Source organism: Tursiops truncatus, chromosome 8 (assembly GCF_011762595.2).
Source record: "Tursiops truncatus isolate mTurTru1 chromosome 8, mTurTru1.mat.Y, whole genome shotgun sequence".
Classification (NCBI taxonomy): domain Eukaryota; kingdom Metazoa; phylum Chordata; class Mammalia; order Artiodactyla; family Delphinidae; genus Tursiops; species Tursiops truncatus.
Genome location: NC_047041.1, coordinates 101,336,972 through 101,358,990, shown reverse-complemented (window position 1 = coordinate 101,358,990; position 22,019 = coordinate 101,336,972). Strand labels below are relative to the sequence as shown.

Here is a 22,019-nt window from a genome sequence, read left to right as displayed (position 1 = left end):
CTTTTTTTTTTGGCCATGCCACGCAGCATGCGGGATCTTAGTTCCCCAACCAAGGATTGAACCCGTGCCCTGGCATTGGAAGTGTAGAGTCCTAACCACTGGACAGCTAGGGAAGTCCCAAAGACTAATTTTTATTTAGTTTTCTTTTCTTTTTTTTTTTTTCCTCCCGTTGTGGAGCATAGGCTCCGGACGCGCAGGCTCAGCGGCCATGGCTCATGGGCCCAGCCGCTCCGCGGCATGTGGGATCTTCCCGGATCGGGTCACGAACCCGTGTCCCCTGCATCGGCAGGCAGACTCTCAACCAGCGCGCCACCAGGGAAGCCCCAAGATTTAATATTATTCCCTTCCTTGGTAGCCTTCAGTTCTTTGCAATCAAATATAGACTTTCTAACCTGGGGTCTAGTGCTCCCCATTCAGATCTAGCCTCCTTTCCTCTCCCTTTACAGCTCTGATTGGAAGCCTGGGGCCACAGATGAGTCTGCTTTCTCATAGGCTTCCCTTCCCATCCCAATCCTGACCCCTCTTCCATCCTTCTGTATGCCATCCTAAATCCACCGCCTGCAAACTTTCCAAATTTCCTCTCACTTATGCCTGTTAGTGTTCTCATCAGCATCCTCATTTCTTACATTTTCCTTTTATCTGTTCTCGCCTTAGACCACTGAACCACCAAGGATCATTTCATTGCTTTCCTCCCTCTGCTCCAGGCCTACTTCCATGTAAAGGCATGAGGATGGGGGCTGTGCTGTCCCTAACAGTTCCCAAACTAGAGCACCCTGCTTACTTAACTGAACACAAGGGCCCCGGCCACACCTTTCAGTAGGAAACAGTGGCTTTCAGACTGTCCCAGAAAACCTTAAAGATACTTCAGGGGGTTCATAACTGATTCAAATCTTTAAAACGGCTGCAGGAAAAGGAAACTCATTTTTGTGCACGTATATATGCCTGGAGGAAGGCTGCAGCGCTGCGCTATGGGCTGAGTTCATGCACACTGCATACAATGAAAGTACGTCAGCCAAGCAAGGCTGAGGTATCTCTCTGCTCATGTTCATTACTCGTGCAGAAAGGTTTCATGTGTTTCACTGTGATGTCATTAATTTTCCTGTCATTATAATCAAGCTTCTGGACCTATTTTTAAGTATCTGAAATCGCCAGGTCAGCTGTTACAAACCTGTCACCACTTGCATATACAAATCCAGCAGAATTTCCTCCAAACCAACAAAAATACAGAAATAAACAGGATTTTAAAGTTATTTTTTAACCCAAATTTTGTATTAATCAAAACTTCATTGTTCTTTATAAAAAAATTGTTATAATCTACATAAGAAATTAAATACCCAATTTTATATCAACTTAATCTATTGAGCTTAAGCAAAAATTTTAATTGGGGGTAAAAGCTATGCTTCAAAACATTTAAAAGCCACTGTCCTGGGCTTCCCTGGTGGCGCAGTGGTTGAGAGTTCGCCTGCCGATGCAGCGGATGCGGGTTCATGCCCCGGTCCGGGAAGATCCCACATGCCGCGGAGCGGCTGGGCCCGTGAGCCATGGCTGCTGAGCCTGCGCGTCTGGAGCCTGTGCTCCGCAACGGGAGAGGCCACAACAGTGAGAGGCCCGCGTACCGCAAAACAAACAAAAAAAAAGCCACTGTCCTAAGGAAGAAAGATTTAGGATGAAGTGGCCTTAACCAGGAAAGGGAGTTTGGAGATAAACAATCCAGCAGAGGGCTCTGTGTAAAAATGTTTATTTGTACTAATGCTTAGTATACAGGAACTAAAGAAAGAAAAAAAAAAAAAACACCTCAACTCCAAAGTGACAGTGAATTAGGGCCTTCCCACAGCCAAGGGGAAGGACACTCCAGGGTGTCCTGGCATGGACTGTCCCCGCCCCACTACTTAATGTGTCACCAGGCAGAAAACTGAAGAATCAGGGTGCGAAGACCTTACCAGCTGCTAGCGAGTGTGCCAGGGAAGAAAGGGATGTCTATGTGGCTTCCCCACCACCCAGGAGCCAGGATACACAGAGCAGGAGGCAGAGGCTCCCAATTCAGTTAAGGGCAGGAGCTGAATGCCCAGGTCCAGGAAGAACTAAAAGGGGATTTCGGAGGTAGGCTTTTTCATCGAGTTAAAAAACAGGCACATTGTCCAACATCTCCCTGTGGCCCCCAAGCTGCTGGCCTGGCCCCCTAATGCTTCCCCTCTCCCCACAAAACCAAAGGGAATGAGGAGGGGAGGCAGAAGACAGGAAATAACAAGGGTGGGGAATGCTTCAGTCACTAGAGACCAGGGCCTGTGACAGTGAGCCAGGCAAGCACAAGGAACAATCAGGTGAAGCTGCTCCTCCCCCTGGGGTGGAGTGGTGGGAATGGGATAGAGCCAGGAGGGTGACCAAGAGCATCCTGGCTCAGGCAAAGGATCCTGGGTAGCAGGAACAGAGAGCCGCAGAGAGCCACTCTGGGGGAAGGAGGCTGTGAGGCTAAGCAGCACAGAGGGCACCGGAAGCTTCTTGCAAGCTTGCTCAGTTCTCACTCCCAGCTGCTCTGGCAGAGGCCCCAGCCTGGCTCACCTCCAGGGGAAGGGAAAACCCTGGGGACCAGAGTGGAGGCAGAGCTGAGAGAAGTGAGCTGCTCTCCCACTCTTTCTCGGAGGACACGGTTTGAACGCTGTGAATACCAGGGCCGGGGCCCAAGGCAGACAGAGTGAATGCACTTCATGGGGAACAGCGAGGAGCTGGGCCCACAGGTGTGCCTTGGGGCAGTGTGATGCTCCGTTCTCCCTGAGGGCCTGGGGCCAGAGGCGGTCAGAGCTGCCACCTCAGCTTGCTGCTGCCAAAGGCAGGTTGGCACGACCTCCCCGAGGTTCTCTGGACTTGTGAAAGAGATTAGGAAGGGAAGGTGGGTATGAAACACAGGAGAGAAACAGCCCTAGATGTATGGGGGATCGGGGGCGGCCACATCAAGAGGAGTTCTGATTCTGGTAGATGGAAGCTTTCTCCTTCAGCAGGTCCAGACACAAGTGGCAGCTCCAACTTCCTGCAGAGAAGCATAACGGGGTTAGGAGGGGCCCCGCACAATCCTCATCTGCTGTTCTTCTACTCCCCATACCTCACCTCCAGTAGCAGGATTGGCTACAGGCAGGATGGGAGATGTTCTGCAGTAGCAAAGTTTCACAGTTATCCTGAGCAGGGAGGAACTCTAGGTCTTCAAATATCATGAAAAATAATTCTCAATGGAGATATAAGAAATAATCGCCTAGAGGCCTATTTCAGAATATAGATGCCCAGGCCCTCTTGGCCTATTAAATCAGAATCACTAAAGGGGACCTGGGTAGATATAACTTTTTTAAAGCTTTAAAAAGCTTTAAACTTGTGATTACAGAAGAACCACACTTCATTCTCATGGCCCCAAAGGTTAGAATAAAGATCATGAATAGAGGCTCTAGAGAAACCAATATTGATTCCACATAAGACAGCTTTCTGTGAAGACCACGGAAAGATGAGAAGGGCTCCCCACCATCACTAGGTGCCTGAGAGAGGCTGAGGACCCAATCAGAGGAAAGGGGGCCAACTATGATGACCCAACTTGTTGTGACCCAAGTCTGGTTTCACAGAAAAACAGGAAATAATGTCCCTTATGAGAAAAATAACTAGCTCATACCTTGTTTATTAATATTTGCTATGGTTGGATTCTTCTATGCTTTTTTTTTTCTGAGAAAGAAAATGAGCCCTTTATGCCTTGAAGTTATAAGCGTAATTGTGCGTACGTGTATTCGAACATTATTCTGGGGGAAAGAATCCACAGCTTTTATCAGCTCTTCAGAGATATGAGACTCTCAAAAAGGTAAGATCCTTTCTGACCCAAAGGTAAACACGCAGCAGTTGATGAGCTTTCCTGTAAGTAGCCGGAGAGCGCTAACTACTTGAGGCTTTGTGAGCCGCATACAGTCTCAGCCATATCTTTTTTTTAAAAAAAACTCTCTTTAAAAATGTAAAAGTCATTTTTAGCTTGTGAGCTATATACACTAGCTGCAGCTATGTTTGGCCAGAGGGTCACAGTTTGCAAACCCCTGACCTAGAGCCTAGACCATCTGATGGCTCTACGGGGCCCCCCCCGCGAGCTGCCTGCAACCCTCCACTACCTCAGTGTCTGACAGCACGTCATTAGGAAAGCCTTTCTACAGTTAATGTAGAATTGTGCCTGTGAACTGGTATTTTATGGTTAAAAATCCCCAAAACACACTACTTCTCCTCAAACATGGCATGACAGATGAAACTTATAAACGCGGGATGACAGATGAAAAAGCCGAGTGCTCCCCTGCAGCTGCGGCAGGACCTCAGACTTTGTTAGTGGCCTCCTTCTCTAGGGGGTGACAGCCGTCTGACCTACACTACGAGTCAGCCCACATGACAGTGAGCTACCTTCTCTTGCCTGTAATGCTGGCCCACGTCCTTTGTCACAGTAACAGCTACTAGGCATTTGTGTCCTCCTGAGTAAGCTTCTGAATTTCTATAAAGGAGGGGCCTCGGCACAGACACCTGGCTGGAAGAGGACTTGCGGCGAGGCAGCCACTTTTTGGTGTCACCACTGGTTTTGTCGAAGACCTTCCATAAACCTGAAGCATCGTTAAGCACTGCTGGAGGGCCAGAGTGACCCACTCAGGCTCCAGGTTCAACTCCCTCCCCCACACTGGCAGAAACAAACGCTCACATCTGTCGAGAATGGAGTGCTAAAACTAGTCTCGCATCAGACAAGCTACGAACTGAGTTTCTTAGACTTGTTGGAGGAAAACAAATCTCTCCTTCTGGTAATTACTCTCTGCTCAGCATCTCTTTTCTCTCAGGCTGTCGATTTTCTGTGTTTGTAAATGTTATCTGGTGATAATGTACAAACATTAAAGCCTCAAAGCTGCAATGCTAGGAAAGCACTCTGAACTGAGTGAAGGCAATGTGCCTACTCCCTCATCTGAAAGAATGTATCACTGATACGAGAACTCACTTAACCGTACAGGCGATTTTCCAAGTTACTAATAAAATACTTGTCCTGAGTAAGAGATCAGGGAAACCTACCTTCAGGAGGCTCAGACATAGACGGGGTGAGACAATACATGTGGTAGCCACGATCGCAGTCATCACAGAAGAGCAGCTGGTCCTAGAGAAGGCAAGATGGAGGAGGAAGGGGGGAGGTGAATGACTAATGGGCCTCAGTTGGGCTGCTGAGGACAGGTAGGAAGGAGGGCTTCTGCAGACACGACTGCTAATTCCAGGAGGGGCAGGATAGATGGCAGTAAGAACAGACATGGGACCCTCTGGACAGAAAATCACTGCTGTCCACTTCCACCCAGACAGAGTCACTACTGTCATCCCACCTGGACGCCACCAGCCGCCTAACGGATCTCATGGCCTCCACATTGTTCCCTCCCAATCTGTCCTCCACAGAGCAGCCAGAGTTACCTTTTTAAGACGTAAGACAAACCACATCACTCCTGATTAGACTCTCGGAGCTGATGGCACCCGCCTTCCAGCCTCATCTTTTACCTGCTCTCCCACTGCAGGAGGGCTCCAGCCGGCCACAGGGGCCTCAATCCATCCAGTGTGTCCACCTTTAGGCCTTTTTGCTGGCTACTCTTTCCTGGGAATACTCTCTCCCCAAATCTTGAACTGTTTCCTTTGTATCACCCAAACCTCAACACCAACACCACCTCCTCAGAAAAGGCGTCTCTATCTGAATCAGTTATCTAGTTACTCTCTGCCACATTACTGCTTTCACTTTCTTCATGGAAGAGCATAAAAACGTCACCCACTTCCTTGCTTATTGCTTGCTCCCGCAAGAACGTAAACCCCACGAAAGCAGGGACCTTGTTTGCCTTTAGCGTGCTTATTGCCTAAAACAGTGTCTGACACCAAGTCGGTACTCAGTGAACACCTGCCCAACAAATCAAAGTTCCCACGGGTGGAAAGTACAGTAGAAGCTGAGCAGAAGCGTGCTGGGGGCGGGGGTGGGACGGGACGGGACGACACACGCACATCGTTCTCGGAGGTGCCACAGATGTTGCAGCACTTGCACTCGATGCACTGCCAGCGGTAGGTCTTCACGGCTGCCATCATCACGGGGGTGAACTGGAGGCAGGACGGATGCCCTGTGGGGGGAGCGAGTGAAACAGGCAGCCGGAGGTCGGGGAGAAGCGAGGTGACCTGGGTGACTGTGACAGCCGCTGGATGCTGGCAAGCCACGAGCCCCTCGGGGACTGGGTGCCGGCTAGGGCTGCCCTGGCCCTGGGTTGGAGGTACCTGAGCGGCCACAGTCAGAACAGGACACCAGCTCCTCGGGCTGTCCTGTCTTCTTGTTGATCTTGGAGTCCCCCAGGCAGAAGTCACAGTAGTTGTTGGGCAGGGCCAATCCATCGGGACCCTTCTTGGCTACAGGGAGAAAGGGAAGAACTTTCATGATACCCATGTGGGCCTCTGGGTCTCTCAACATCCCTGCAGGGAGGGCTTTTCATAACCAGGCCAACACCTGTTTGCCCCGCCTCTGACAGCAGCTTACATTTCTGCTCCTCGGACCTCTGGGAGACCGGGGTGGGTGGCTGCGAGTCTTCCTTGTCCTCGCCCTCCTCCTCAGCCAGGTGGGAGTGGGCGTAGTGGTAACTGAGGCCTGGTCGGTTCTTGTAACGTTTTCCACAAACTAAGTGCAGAGAAGATTGCAGAGAAGGGTGTCAGGATCCCAGAGTGCCACATCCCTGCCCCTCTAAGCTGTGGGCTCCACCTGAGGCAGAGGTAATCACCCCCATCAGCTCTGCTCAGGGACAGGCCTTTAGTGACAGCCGCCTCCCCGTGGCCAGGAACATCAGGCCTGGGGCTCTCCAGCTTCCATGGCTCTTCTCCCTACTAAACTCCAGCCCACGGCCACCTCTACTCCTCCACGTAGGCTGTCTGGGAGGCTGAGCCCTTGCCCCATCACCGCCTGCCCTGGGAATAGTCTGGGCAGCTCCAGGTCAGGAGGGAGAGGAAATTTCTATAGTCTTGCAATATGGCAGGAAGGAAGAAAGGTAGCAGAGACTCCAAACTTTTTTACCTCTCAGTAAATGAAGGAGGCTTACGCTACTCCATATATAACATAGCCCATCTCTGCCCAAATAAAGGAGCTAGGGGGTGGATCTCTTGGGGATAACCTACCAACTGAGTCTGCTGGGGTAGCTGTCTCCCAAAGAAACTCAAAGACACTCCCACATCAGTGCCCTGCCCGACCCCCCACCCCCCAACCAGCAAGGAAAGCAGATCCCCACGAGGCATCTCGCAGTTCTGAGCAGTGATACCAAGAAGAGCAGGGGGCAGCAGGAAAGGAACAGGGAAGGGATGGGAGGAGGGGGTGGCGGGATGGTGGGGAACGTTAGCTGACCACTATGTGTCTGTTTTGGGGAAGGGGGAGCAGAGGGATCTGTTTGTAACGGGTTCCTTATAATGCTTCTGAAGCCACCCCATGCAGTGGGCCCGAGCAGCCCTAGGAGCAACTCTGTGGGAGACAAGCAGTGGTAAAGGCAGCTTCCAGGACCGTGAGGAGCGGAGCACACAGAAGGCCCATTGCTCCTGTCCCCATGCCATTCCAGAGACTTTACGACTAGCATCACAGATGATAAGGCAGGAACAAGGGAGGAGGGAAAAAGGGATAGGAAAACCAAAAGTCTGAAAAGTTGAGAGAGCTACCTCTCTGGGGCGCTTTCGAGGTATGCTTTTGTTTGAAACTATCTGAAAGACAGAAAGAAAAGTCATGAGAAGAAGGCCTTGATACACTTGAGACAGGTGCGGCAGCAGCAGGAAAGCGGAGCAAACGAGAGAGAAACCCCAGCGGTGATGGTGCTCCCAGGGTGGAGGGACAGAAGTGGGCAAGAGAGAGAAAAGGGGGAGAGAGCACAGACATTGAAAAAGTCAGTGTTGGACTCCTGGGGCCCTGACTTGACTGGGGCCAGCAGACCTGGATGCCAACCTATTTGAGGCCAACCCTGCCTGCTGTGTGTGCCCCTCACGGGTACCCCCACCCCGAGGACGGCAATCTCCCCCAGAGCATGCAGGGCTCACCCACCGTGTAGCGGAGGCCAGGGCCTCTCAGGGATCTCAGAGGGAACCAGGCAGCAGGCAGGACAAGAGTCCAGGCTTGTTTTACCACTTTGAACAAGGACACAACCTCCCCTCCTCTCATCTCCTGAGGAGCTGGGTCCAAGGCAAGGACTACCCACCCACTCGTGAGGCACTCACTGTCACAGGCATAGGGTTTATCTCGATCCTCCAGGATGGAAGCGTCCAGCTTCTTACGGGCACTGCCCACACCTTTACCCTGTGAAGAAGAGCAAAAAAAAGCCCTTAATAAGGTGTCTAGGCCTGAGGAGTTAGACTCTCCCGGAAGCTGGCTGCTCATCTCACTCAAGAGGGAAAATGGCAACAACGAGCAATAAAACAGTGGGACTCTGCAGGCTACCTGAGCCCCCAGGCTGCAGGCAGCACTCGGCCCCTCACCTTGGACTTCCCCTTGCCCCGACGCTTGGGAGTGTCTTCTTCATAGTCCTCATCATCGAGGTCATCCAGGAAGTCATCCGGTTCTAGGATCCGCTGAGTGGACAGGAAGATTAGGATGGGCAGAAATAAGGAACATCCAAAAGCTCCCCCATGATGGGACTGGCCGAGGCCGCCCAGAACCTCCTCCGTGACCTGGCCCCTCCGCTCCAGCCTCACTCCTCACTGCTGTTCTTTCAGTGCTTTGGGCTCTCCTTCCTCTGCGCCTCTCTTCATGTTGCTCCCCTAGCCTGGAATGCCTTTCCCATCAACTCCAAGTGGCTAAATCAAACCCCATGTTTTCATAAAACTTTCCCTGATACCCCAAGCAGCTGTGGCCTCTCCTGCCTCCGATCTGCCACCTTAGGTGCGGGTTAGTGGTGGTTCCCTTCCGACACCTCACTTCCCAGATTTAAATTAGAGCCTTCCTGCTTACTTGGGTGGCCTGGTGGGAAGTTTTTTTTTTTTCCACTGATCTGCCGCAGTCTCCCTATATGTGAAATGGGCAACAATACCTATTTCATAAGGTTGTAGAGACTGGAGAAGATGATGGAAAAGCACTTAGCACCGTGCCTGGCATATTTTTAGCTCTTATTATTTTTATGTACAGTTTTATCTTCCTTGTTGGCAGAGACCAGGTCTGCATCCCCCATGTAACCCCAGGCACCAAAAAACTTCGGTGGCAACAGAAGATGAACGAGAGTCTGTAGTTAGAAGGAAAGGAGCAGGAAAGACTGGAAGGTAACAATGAAGTTCTCATTACGGAATGGAGCAGGAACAGAAGTCCAGGTGGCTGCCTCCAGCCCCACAGCTTCTACTTCTATTCTGATTACTGGGTGGCCTCTGATGAAGAGGAGACTGATTTCCATCAAAGTTCCCTTAACCACAGTGTTAATCTTGTACCTTCCGTGCTCGACTGTTCGTCACAGGAAACTCGCCCAGGCTGTCATCATCAACTCGGGGATCCGGGGCGCCTCGCTTCTCCAGCGGGTCGGTGCGCAACAGAGCCTCTAAACTACTGCCGTCCTGAGAGATCAGCCCCTCCTTCTTCAGGGTCTGGTCTGTGTCTGCAGGCAAGGCCAGGAGGAGGCGAGGCTCAGAAGGGCGGAAAGCAGACCTCTCTGGGTGTATACATTGCTAGATCAGCCACTAGCCAGTCACTGTCTTCTGGTCTCTGGCTGAACCAAGACACCGTGGTTCACTTGGCACCATAACTTATCTGTTTACCTGTCTCTTCTATTCGACTGAGTTCTTTACAGAAGGAATCACATCTCATTCATTTTAGCGTCTTTAGGATCTAGCATTGGGCCTGGTACGTAACAGGTGATTGGCAGGCCTCCTACTACACAGCAGGCTACGCCCCTGCTCAGGGAGGAGTGTGCTTTACCTGGTTTAATAGTTGGGAAAGAAAGTCTTGGATCCTCAGGAGGGTGGGCTCGCCGCTTTTTCCGCCAGCGCCGGGCAGGGTAGGAGTACAGCTGCCCAGAGGCCAATCCTGTGGAAGGGAAAAAGAGAGAGAAGTCAAGACCTAACCCTAGAAAATAATACCAAACACTTTCTGCATGAGTAGGCCCTGACTGAGTTCTAGAGCAAGGGAGGAATATGGACAGTGAGGGCCTGGGGACGGGGTGCGGATAAGAAAAACAGATGTAAGCTCAGAGGCCTTGGCTAACACATAGCTCTCCAGGAGCCCAACAAGAGCTTCAGCAGTGCAGCCTGCAGAAAACAAAGATGCTTCATCCTCCCTGGGCTTCTAATCATGGGAAGACTATAGTCATCCACAGGTGGAAAGCAGTAAGGAAAACCCTTTCAGCTGCTCATCACCTAAGATGAGGACGCTTCTTCCTCCTTGTGCTCCTGAGTGGACCCTCACCTGGACCCCGGTGTCGCTTTTCCATCCAGATATAACAGTTGCTCTGTGCTACTCCGGTCTGTGAGTCCAAGAAAGGCAGGCGCACGCTGCGCTCAGCACAGAGGCGGGCGTTGTAATTGTGGCACTGCTCCATTGCATCTTTGTAATACTGCTCCCCAAGGCTGCAGGAAAGACAAAGATCAGGTGTGTGTGTGCGTGTGTGTGTGTGTGCGCGCGCGCGTGTGTGTGCGTGTGTGTGTGCGTGCGTGCGTGTGTGTGTGTGTGGGGCTGGTGCTGAGCTATCCCTTTCACTTGCCATCTGCTTCTCTAGAAGGCTCAAGGGACTTGGAGAGTGTCACTCTGCTTTCATTTGCTACCATTTCTGCCTCACGGGACACCAAGCCCCTTTACTAAGTCATTATGAGGAAAGGTACTTTACAAATAAATTACCGTCAGGAACACAGGATTTCATCATGTGTCTAAGCGGACCTTAGTCTAACCCACAAAGAGGGGAAGAAAATAATGTTCATTCTGTGCCTCTCAAGAGTATAACCCTGTGCTAGCCAAGATGCTATTTCTCTTAACCCTCAGGATTCTGAGAAGCAGAGGTCAGCTCCTTTTTACAAATGAGAAAAGAATTCAAAAAGATCTGGGAGACTTATGGAACTATATTTAGCAAACTCTATACTAACTCTATCTATACAAACTATCTATACAATGAAATTCTACTTAGCCATAAAAAAAAAAAGGAAACTCTTCGTGTACTAACATTAAACAATCTCCAAGACAACTAGAAAAAAAAAGGTACAGGGCTGAGCAGTGTTATAGGATGCCACCATTTATGTAGCCAATTGGTGGAAAAGAAACTGCAGGCCTCCAAGGAGAAAAACCAGGTGACTAGGGGACTTTCTCCTATGTGCCATTTTATATCTTCTTAACTTTAAACTAGGTGTTTAGCCAACTAATTCTATATACTAATTTTACAATAAATGGAAAACATCAGAAAATACTTGGACACTCTCGAAGCCTACTTTCTACTGAGTACCATTACACTGATATAAAACCTGTTTGCTCAAAGGCCTATCCTAGGACATTCTCCATTCTCACACCATCAAATTTTTTAGGAAAGAAACTTCTTGGACTCAAAAGATTCCATTTGAAATCTGATTTTTTAAAGTGCTTTAAAAAGCTGCAAAACTGCACAGTGCCAGGAGTTATCTGGTTCTAAGAAGCATGTATGGGCTTCCCTGGTGGCGCAGTGGTTAAGAATCCACCGGCCAATGCAGGGGACACGGGTTTGATCCCTGGTCCGGGAAGATCCCACATGCCACAGAGCAACTAAGCCTGTGCGCCACAACTACCAAGCCTGCGCTCTAGAGCCCGCGAGCCACAACTACTGAAGTCCGTGCACCTAGAGCCTGTGCTCTGCAACAAGAGAAGCCACTGCAATGAGAAGCCCGCACACTGCAACAAAGAGTAGCCCCGGCTCACCACAACTAGAGAAAGCCCACGCACAGCAACGAAGATCCAATGCAGCCAAAAATAAAAGTAAATAAATTAAGAAGCATGTATATAGAACCAATCTTGTTCTCATGCTTCAGGGTTTAACAAGTACTTTAGTATGGGAACTTTAACTATATTCACATTTATATATCCAATCAATCTCAAAATAAACAAAATGAGGGCAGAGATGATTTCTTTCCCACAATATCCTCAGTACCCACGATGGTGTCTGAAGCATCTTGACTAAGGATTAAAAAGACCTGGCTTGGCTTCAAGTCACCACATAAATGTGGACATTTAATCAACCTACATGGACCTCAGGTTCCTATGCTATTGATTGGGGAGGCTGAACTAGATAAGCTCTGACATATTCTACGAGAGGGAGACTCCTAGCAAAAGAAGCTGAACCGAGGTCTTCTGTTGTTTATGTCCATAACTCAAGCTACAGCAACAAACCCTTCTCTGGAATCTGAGGGGGGCTTTCACTGGGCAGCCACAATAGACCACTTAGGCACAGCTTAGCACATTCCCAGCAGCTGAAAAAGACACACACTGCACACACATCTTGTGACACCACAAGACAGCCTGGCTTGATTCAACACGCCGTACTGACCGTAATTTGAGGTAGGCATGAATCCTGTATTGGACAGTAGAGCGAAGGGAACAGGTTCATATTTGCTCGCCTTTAGGAGGCAGCCATGTCCTCACTAAACAGAGGAAAACTGGATAAACAAGGCTGAGTGCAGCAGCTCCTTTGTTTCCACTGATGAGAATTGACACTGACACTGTAAGTCAAATGGAAGGAAGGGCTAGACAGGCTGAGAGCTGCAAAGTCAGAAGAAGGAAGCTGGAAACAGCTGGGGGGGATGGATGAGAGATGTTCTATCAGAGCTCTTGAGAGTTAAGTGGGATTTCGGAAGGTGGGGCAAACTGTCTCGTGAGTAAGAGAGCTGAGAATGAAACACCAGTTGGAGGAAGAGAGGATCTGACGAGCAAGAGAGAATGAGAGAGATCTCTTAAGAATCTAAGGCTCCTATTTCAAGAAATTTCAAGGTAACATCATTCTCCAGATCTCGTTACCTAACTCAGAGGATTTCAAAACCAGTCAGCAAACATAGCTATTTTACACCATTATTTTGCCCTAGTAAGACCCCTTAAAGATCGTTTCAATTCTGACACCACGTTTGGGAGGGACATAAAATTTATAAACAGGGAAATTCTTCTCCCAGAACAAAATGCAAGTCAGAAAAGATGAGCTAGTAGTCCTGACCTCGATGTATAACCTCAGCTGTCAGAAGACTAGGCACACCATGGTCAAGAGAAGCGCCAGAAAAGCACCTCTTTCCAGGATGAGAATATGGTACAGGAAGCCGGCAAGTCCCTTCTTAAAGGGCAAGTTCTGTAGGGAAATGTATTCACTGTGGTCCACAGCTCTCTACAGCTAGAACTGAGGAGGAGAAAGTTGGTTTCTCATTACTGGTATTCAGGAACCAGTGGCTGGTGACCCTCACGATCGCTACAGTTCTTTAAAGAGAAATAAGTCATGCTCTACTTAAATGGCCAAACCCTCATTTCTAACATCACACAAAAGGGCTGCTACCCCTATTTCCCCGATGAAAGTCTTCCAACATAAAGAATCTCACTACGTATAACACTTAAACCTAGGCTAGTCTGACATTCCCCCAGTACAGTAAGGTTTCCAAAGTAGAAGCTTAGATTCTTTTTCGAGAAGCATGAAACCTGTGTAAAACCTCCCCTTACGATGGGACAGGGGGAGTCAACAAAGAGAAAGGGAGGGAAACAAAGAAAGAACATCTGAGTCAGGAAGGATAACTATATAAGGATCAACAGCATCATTCCTAAATTGAGGGAAATGTCAGCTTGAAGAGAGAGCTGGGGAAACTGGAGTGGGCAGATCAGAGAGAAAGATAATAGCGTTGGGAGGAGGGGTGGCTGAAAGAGGCAGCAGGATGGAGCTGAAAGCAAGTTAAAAAAAAACAACAACAACCCACAAGAGGAGAAGGAGAAGGCACTTAGCTTAATGGAAGTGGGAAAGCATTCTCAAAGAAAAGGCTCCAGGCAGGGGGAGGGAGAGAAGCAAATGTACCCTTAAAAAGGGCTCTCGGGAAGAGTGGGGCTCAGCCCACCGCAAAGACAGATGAGAAGCTGAGTCCTTTAGAAGAGTTCCCAAACCTTTACCTTGTCATTCAGTCAAAATCCAAAACTAGACACCCAGACAGCTCTCAATTTTCCTACCTCTGCAGCCAGCCAAACTTACCCATCAAAGGAGCTTGCTGTATTCGCCCACGGGGGGCATGAACCCATTGCAAAATTCATTCAGATTCTTCTGCAGGGAGGAGTCTGGGTTACATCAAGTCCCAAGGCATCTTTAACTCACAGCTAACAGGCCATTCTCCATTTACCCAACAACCATTAACTTTAACCTTGCTCGAAATCTGCCTAGCCCAAGAGTACTGCACAGCGAAGACGGACGGCCTAGATGCCCCTCTGGGCGGCAGGGCGGCCTGGACCGCGTCCGTCCAATGCCCGCTTTTGGATGGCTGGGATTGGGCGGCGCAAAGGCCCTATTCCCTGAAGTTCTTTCCCTCTGTATCTGCTCCTCAACAAATTCTTCCCAAGAATATTTTTGGTCTCGGGTACCTGATACTCAAGGACCACCCGCCGCCCCCTCCGCCACCCGGAACATCACGGGGCTGTTTAGAATAAAACAGCCCAGAGTGCTTAACAGCGCCAGGGCTGCCGAGCCCGCTCCTCCAGGGCCGGTTGCGTGCAGCCGATGAGAAGGGGTCGGCGGCCGGGCCACTCCCGGGTCCGCCCTCTGCCCGGCTCCCCCGGACTGAGACGTCTCGGGAGCGAACGCGGGACCGTCTCTCGTACGCAACAAGGGCGCCATACTCTGGAAACCCTCAGCATGAAGGCAGCGCCCAGACCGCATAGCCCCACAGGGAGGCTGCCCGTTAGGGGCTCCTGTGGGCCACCCTCAGGGCCTCCACAAGTTTCCAAAGAAGCGCAACGTCTTCTCTGGAGTCTCCTGTTGTCCTCCCCACTAGGAGTCGCAACAATGCCTTCCCGGGCACGTCCTTCTCTCCGCCTCGTCCCTTCCCATGCCGCCCCCTGCTCCCAGGCCCCTTACAAGACCTCCCGGCCTAGGAGAGATCGAAACGACCACTCACAGCTTCACTACATTTTCCACCACAGCCGCCATCTTCCCGGCTCCTCTCCCTCAGGCCTAGAGGCCCGGAGCCCGCAGCGCGCAGGCGCTGGGGCCGCACGGGGAACCAGTTTCCTCGTCCTTCTGCGCAGGCGCCGCCCGTGCGCGCGCGCCCGAGAGCGAGCGACGGAGTACGAGATACTTGCGGTTCTCCTGGGCCATGGAGACGAGGGACGAATGCGCAGGCGCGACGGAGACGGGCGCGCGTCCCGAGACTCCGGCTCCAGTTCTCCCTCTTCCACCTGGTGGAGTGGGAGGAGAGAGAGAGAGTCTGGGCCCGTCCAAAAATGAGAAGGTGAGAGGTTGGGGAGAACTGGCAGGCCCAGAGGTGGCCTAGATAGAGTTCATGCGTCCTGCTACCTCGCCGACCTTTCTTTAACCTCATGGTTAACCCTTTACCCTCACTTACAGGCCAGGGGTTGGTGGGTACTCGAAGGTAAGAGGAGTGAACAGTCCACTTGGGCTGCCAAACATGTGCCCATTTTAGGGAGGGCGAAGTTAACTCCCAGAACCTGGCAGATCTTTGACCTGAATATTGGGGGTCTGACAGAAGTTCCCCCACCTTCCTGCCACCATATCAAGCCACCAACTTAATTGATGCCCGCCTCTTCTCCCTTGCTTCCTACTCCCAAGCTCGTAACCTCCATGAAGAACTTCCCTCCTGCAACTATCTTCTGTACCATTCATTTCTCCTTCACTATTGAATCACGCAAATTCATCTACAAATACGACTTTGAAAAAAATCAGAGCCCTTCCTTAAGCCCATTCTGCTTTTGATTGTCACCCCATTTCTTTTCACCCTATAAAAACACATATTCTGTTTATACTCCATATCTCTGTTGGCTTATTTCCAAGTCTCTTTCTGCCCAGTTTAATGGGGATTTTGTTCCCCCAGTTCATTGAAACATCTTCTAACAAAGACACCACGACCTCCATTTCAACAGATTTAGAGATTTCCTCTCTGTCCTTATCAGCCTATCAACCCCCATGACACCACTGACCATTCCCTTCCTTTTCAAACTCTTCTCCAGGTCTCTGAGACATGCACTCTTCTGGCTGTCCCCCTATCACACTGGCACACCTTCACAAAGAGGCTATCCTATGCTATCACAGAGGCTTACCTTCAGCCTCTTTTGCTGGCTCTCCATCCTCTCTTCCACCTGTAACTGTCAGAGCCCCCAGGGCTTGGTCTTTGGTCCTGGTAATATATCTTATTTCAGCAATTCTAAGATGCACCTATTCCCTGCCCCACCCCCATTTTAATATTTCAGAATCAGGACACATCTTACCATCACTGTGCCTTAAAATCATGTTTGGCAGATGAGAGTTGAGAGGTATTTTCATTGCCTACCTTGCACAAACTTGCAGAATAGGCATCAGCGGCTTGGAAGGACACCCAGCAACAATCCTGGTGCACTCTTGTATCCCCAAATGATTGTGGGTATCACAGGTGGCTCCAAAGCAGGAGTCAAAAGTATGCATTACAGCCTGAATGTTTGTGACCCCCAAATGCATATGTTAAAGCCCTACCTCCAGTGTGATAGTATTTGGAGGTGGGGTCTTTGGGAGGTTATTAGATTTAGAGGAGGTCTGAGGGTGGGGCCCTCATGATGGGATTAGTGCCCTAATTAGAAAAGGAATCCAGAAATATCTCTCTCCATGAGGAAAGGCCATGTAAGGACACAGCAAGAAGGCAGACGTCTACAAACCAGGAAGTGGACTTCCACCAAGAATCAAATCTGCTGGCACCTTGATCTTGGACTTCCCAGCCTCCAGAACTGAGAAGTTAATGTCTGTTGTCTGTGGTACTTTGTTACAGCAGCCTGAACTGTCTAAGACAGTGTGCGAGCCCTGAAGCTGAGCTCACACATACCCCATGACTGAGCAGTTCTGTCCGTGGATACATATATGGGAAAGCCTGTATGAGAATGCTCACAACAGCATTAATTGTAATAGCCTCAAACTGGAGCATCCCAAATGCCCACAGTGCTAGAGTGGATTAAACAACATTGAAAAGAACAAACTATTGCTACACAACAACACGAATGAATCTCAAAAAACTTAATATTTGAATAAAAGAAACCAATTTTGAAAGAGGACATATCGTATGATTCCATTTATATCAAGTTATGTAAACAGACACACTAACCTATGGGGATAGAATTCAGGAAAGTGGTTCCCTGTGGAAGATAATAACAAGGAGTGGGGGGCACTAGGTGCCTAGTAATGTTCCTTTTCTTCATCTGGGTTACACAGGTTTATTCACTTTGTAAAAATTCATTGACCTACACAAGATTTGTGCACTTCTCTGTAGGTATGTCTCAATAAAAAATTTTAAATAAAAAATATTAGAAATGATAAGTAGGCTAGTTCTCTATTATTGGAAAGGCAGTTTATGAGCGCAGCACCAATGGCTTTTGATTCTTTTGGGATTCTTTTAAGAAATACTCCATCACTGAATAACAGATACTCCCTATGCTCTGAACCAGTGACCGATATATATATACAGTGTTACTCTTACAGACAGGAACCAAGCAGTGGAAGTCGGGGTGCAGCCTCTTGCAAGCTCAACTAATGACTCTTTTGCAAAATGTTTGTTTTCTGTTTCTGCCGCTCAGGGCTCTGGCTGATCTAGAGCCTTTAGGACCCAATGAAGGAATGCTTCCACCAGGGGGCACAAAAATGTTTTCTCTAAATTAGGATCTGAGACTGCCAGTGGGCTATTTTGAGTTCCACCTGCCACTGGGCAAAGTAAAAAGTGGGTACCATTGTTGGCTGGGGTGACTGATTTTAATTCTCTAGGGTAAATGGGATTGCTGTTACCCAGTGGGGGCAGGGAGAAATATAAACAAAACCCAGGGGATCTGCTTAATATTATGTTCAGTGATGGGAATACCCTGACAATCCAGTGGTTAGGACTCGGCGCTTTCACTGTGAGGGCCCGGGTTCGATCCCTGGTAGGGGAACTAGGATCCCGCAAGCTGCGAGACCAAAAAAAAAAAAAAAAAAAAAAATTACAGTCAGGGAGACAGGCTCCTGATTGGGTAGTTTTCAAAAAATTATTTTCTGGAGCTTCCCTGGTGGCAGAGTGGTTGAGAGTCTGCTTGCTAATGCAGGGAACACGGCTTCGTGCCCCAGTCCAGGAGGATCCCACATGCCGTGGAGCGGCTGGGCCCGTGAGCCATGGCCGCTGAGCCTGCGCGTCCGGAGCCTGTGCTCCGCAACGGGAGAGGCCACAACAGTGAGAGGCCCGCGGACCGCAAAAAAAAAAAAAAAAAAAAATTATTTTCTTTCTTTCTTTATTTTTGGCTGTGTTGGGTATTCGTTGCTGTGTGCGGGCTTTCTCTAGTTGCAGAGAACGGGGACTACTCTTCGTTGCGGTGTGCGGGCTCTAGGCACGTGGGCTTCAGTAGTTGTGGCTCACGGGCTCAGTAGTTGTGGCTCGGGGGCTGTAGAGCACAGCCTCAGTAGCTGTCGTTCATGGACTTAGTTGCTCTGCAGCATGTGGGATCTTCCCAGACCAGGGCTCAAACCTGTGTCCCTCAATTGGCAGGCGGATTCTTAACCACTGCACCACCAGGGAAGCCCACCTGATTTGGTATTTAATTCCAACCTTCCCACTGAATACAAACTAAAAAAACAGAGGAAGTGAAAAAAAACTTAAAAGCATTGACAAGCTAGTAGTATAGTGACGAATTCCTGAGCTAACATTTAAGAGGTTGAAGCCCAGAGCTGTAAGCCCAGAATTCAAGGCAATTTTTGTCCTGGGGACATTTACTGATCTGGAAGATATAACTGTGAAGCTAAGCTGTTGTTTGGTGGTCTTTGGTGGGGAAGGTCAAAATCAAAACCCAGAGCCTGCCCAAGGTAGAAGTCAGATACCCTACTACCAATACATGCCCACTTTAAGATGGGATCCTAACTTCTGTGGACTAGTAGTCCAGAATCATATTATCCAGGTGGTCCAGGGAAGCTCAAGCCTTGAACTTGGATTAAGTGGACGCATCCTTATAATGCCTCTAGTCACCTAGCAGAAGGAAGCATATTTGGGACCAAGCACTATCCTTTCTGAAAGAATGTACTGTCATCCAAGGCCTCAAATTATTTCTAAAAATACTTTTTCAGATACAATATCCAGCTCTTAGTCAAAGATAATCAAGCACACAAAGAAACAAGAAACCTTGCACAAGAACTGACTGCAGGGCTTCCCTGATAGTGCAGTGGTTAAGAATCTGCCTGCCAACGCAAGGGACACGGGTTTGAACCCCAGTCCAGGAAGATCCCACATGCGGCGGAGCAACTAAACCCATGTGCCACAGCTACTGAGCCTGTGCTCTAGAGCCTGTGCTCTAGAGCCCGGGCTCCGCAACAAGAGAAGCCACCACAATGAGAAGACCGTGCACCGCGACAAAGAGTAGCCCCTGTTCACAGCAACTAGAGAAAGCCCACACGCAGCAACGAAGACCCAACACAGCTGAGAATAAATAAAATTAAGAAAGAAAGAAAAAACTGACTGCAAACGATATAAAGCACAGATTGACCCATACAGATTTCAGATGCTGGAATTACCTGATACCCACCATAACATAACACTGCTCATTGTGTTTAAAGAAGATAAAGACAAGTGTAAAAATATCTGCAGGCAACACATTTCTTTTTTTTTTTTTTTAACATCTTTATTGGGGTATAATTGCTTTACAATGGTGTGTTAGTTTCTGCTTTATAACAAAGTGAATCAGTTATACATATGTTCCCATATCTCCTCCCTGTTGCGTCTCCCTCCCTCCCACCCTCCCCATCCCACCCCTCCAGGCTGTCACAAAGCACCGAGCCGATATCCCTGTGCCCTGCGGCTGCTTCCCACTAGCTCTCTACCTTACTGCGTTTGTTACTGTGTATATGCCCATGACTCTCTCTCGCCCCGTCACAGCTCACCCCTCCCCCTCCCCACAGGCAACACATTTCTAGTAAGAAGTGTCACAACAGAATTTTTAAAGAACCACATAGAACTCGTCCAACTGAAAAATACCAACACCAAAATTAAGAACACAATAAATTGCTGAAAAAGCGAATAGGCACTGCTGAAGAGAGAATGAGTGAACTACAGGGTACATAGGAAGACATTGTCTTGTCCTTAATACAGCATGGAAGACAAAAGAAAAGAAAATACAGAACTAGACTAGAAACATAGAGGATATAGAGAGAGATCTAAGATGCATTTAACTGGAGTCCCAGAGGGTAAGGAGAAAGAAAGGGGGTAGAGGCAATATTTAAAGAGAAAGTGATCAATAATTTTCCAAAAATGATGAAATACACGAATTCACACGTTGCAGAAGCCAAATAAGGCCCAAGCAAGCTAAAGAAAGACAATGGAAATAAATACTGAAGTGTCTTGACGTCTGCAACTTACTTTCAGAAGGTCAGGAAGAAAGTTTTTATATTAAAGAGATAGAGCAAATGAGGCAAAATGGTAATAACTGGCAGATCTAGATGAAGGTGTATGGGTGTACACTGTACCATCCTTCTAATATTTCTGTGGGTTGGAAATGCTCCAAAATAAAAAGTTTCGGGGAAGTGTCTATACAGGGAGATCCTCCAAGAACTCAAATTCTTTAAAAAAGAAGATTTAGGACATGTCACCTGGTAAAGAACCCTGAACAGGCAAGATGCAGGTTGAAGGCAAAGGTATCAAGAACTGGGTAGTGAAGAAGGGAGGTTATTCACACCAGACAAAGCTTTGTTGTAGAAAAGTCTACATATATTTCTTTTATTGCTGTGTCCAGTGTATTTTTTATATATTTTAATTCTCCCATTCTTCTCTCTTTCTCTCCACTCTTGTGTATAGGGTATATTGGTGGTAATTAACTTTACAGTGTAGTTTGTAGTTTGCAAAATATTGAGATGGGCTGGTAAAGGAATTGCAGGGGGAATGGACACCATCTCGAAATCCTGGACTTGGAAATGGATGTGGTCATTGACAAGATTGTGAGTTGTCTCCCTTTGGGAAATGAGTGAATGTATTTTGGACAGAAAGAGGCATAGATGTATTATACCATGTATATATATATATATTATATGATACATATAAATATATGTATATATATAATACCTATGATATTTTTAAGAGTAAATACTAGAATAAGGACATGCATGGACGTTGGACATCTAAAACAGTGGACTGTAGGGATATTTGTCTTTTTTTTTTTTTTTTTTGGCTGTGCCCTGAGGCTTGCGGGATGTTAGTTCTCTGACCAGGGATTGAACCTGGGCCCACAGCAGTGAAAGCGCAGAGTCCTAACCACTGGACCACCAGGGAATTCCCGTGGCATATTTGTCATTTTTTTGGCTGTCCAACGACAACTTGTCCTCCTATTTGTGGGAGGTGGTATCTGTAGGATGTGTATAGCGCTCTCCAAGTTGAAGAGGGAAAGTCCTTCACTCCGCCTCTGGCTACTTTGGTGAAGCAGGTATCCCGAGTTTAGTCTGATGCTTCAGTTTCGCCATCTAGTCCCCTTTCTCCACCCAGACATGGCAACCCTGAGTGGTTTCCCAGGGTCCTTGGCCTCATGCCTGATGCAAGGTAGGTGGGGAGCACTACCAGGGGAACCGGGACAAGAATGTCCCTCTTTCATGGCCACTCTGTCCTCACCTCAGGTCCAAGCTGAGGTGCCTTCTTCCAGCTGGGTGAAGCTATAAGGAAGCTGTCCTTTTTCTTGTCTTCCCCTCCTGGGCAGATGGAGACAAGCCACTCAAGCCCCGAGGGGGAACCTGCAGGTAAGACGCTGCTGGCCTTCAGCTCCCCATCCTTTGCCTTCACACTTTACCAGGGTCTGAAGCTGAACCCATGTTGGGGGAGAGGGTTGCAGTTGAGCACAGGCTTTGGGGTCTCACAGTGGG

At 48.7% G+C, this 22,019-nt stretch overlaps 1 protein-coding gene across 5 annotated transcripts; it reads right to left on the bottom strand.

The window, feature by feature from the left end:
- Nucleotides 1-1,722: 1,722 nt before the first annotated feature.
- Nucleotides 1,723-15,240, bottom strand: DPF2 (double PHD fingers 2). Of its 5 annotated transcripts, none has more exons than XM_073809146.1 (13): nt 15,085-15,205; nt 14,169-14,237; nt 10,409-10,569; nt 9,923-10,030; nt 9,439-9,602; nt 8,500-8,592; nt 8,242-8,320; nt 7,693-7,734; nt 6,536-6,673; nt 6,280-6,408; nt 6,016-6,128; nt 5,059-5,140; nt 1,723-3,025 (listed from the first exon to the last, which is right to left on the bottom strand). In XM_073809146.1, the coding sequence occupies exons 2-13, from the start codon at nt 14,225-14,227 to the stop codon at nt 2,949-2,951; spliced, it is 1,245 nt and encodes a 414-aa protein (XP_073665247.1). In that variant the 5' UTR covers nt 14,228-14,237; nt 15,085-15,205; the 3' UTR covers nt 1,723-2,948. The 5 variants fall into 5 exon arrangements, with proteins under 5 accessions (XP_073665247.1, XP_073665248.1, XP_073665249.1 ...); XM_073809147.1 differs by having other exon boundaries at nt 14,169-14,251; nt 15,085-15,113; XM_073809148.1 differs by lacking the exon at nt 14,169-14,237 and having other exon boundaries at nt 15,085-15,240.
- Between the last annotated feature and the right edge of the window lie 6,779 nt (nt 15,241-22,019).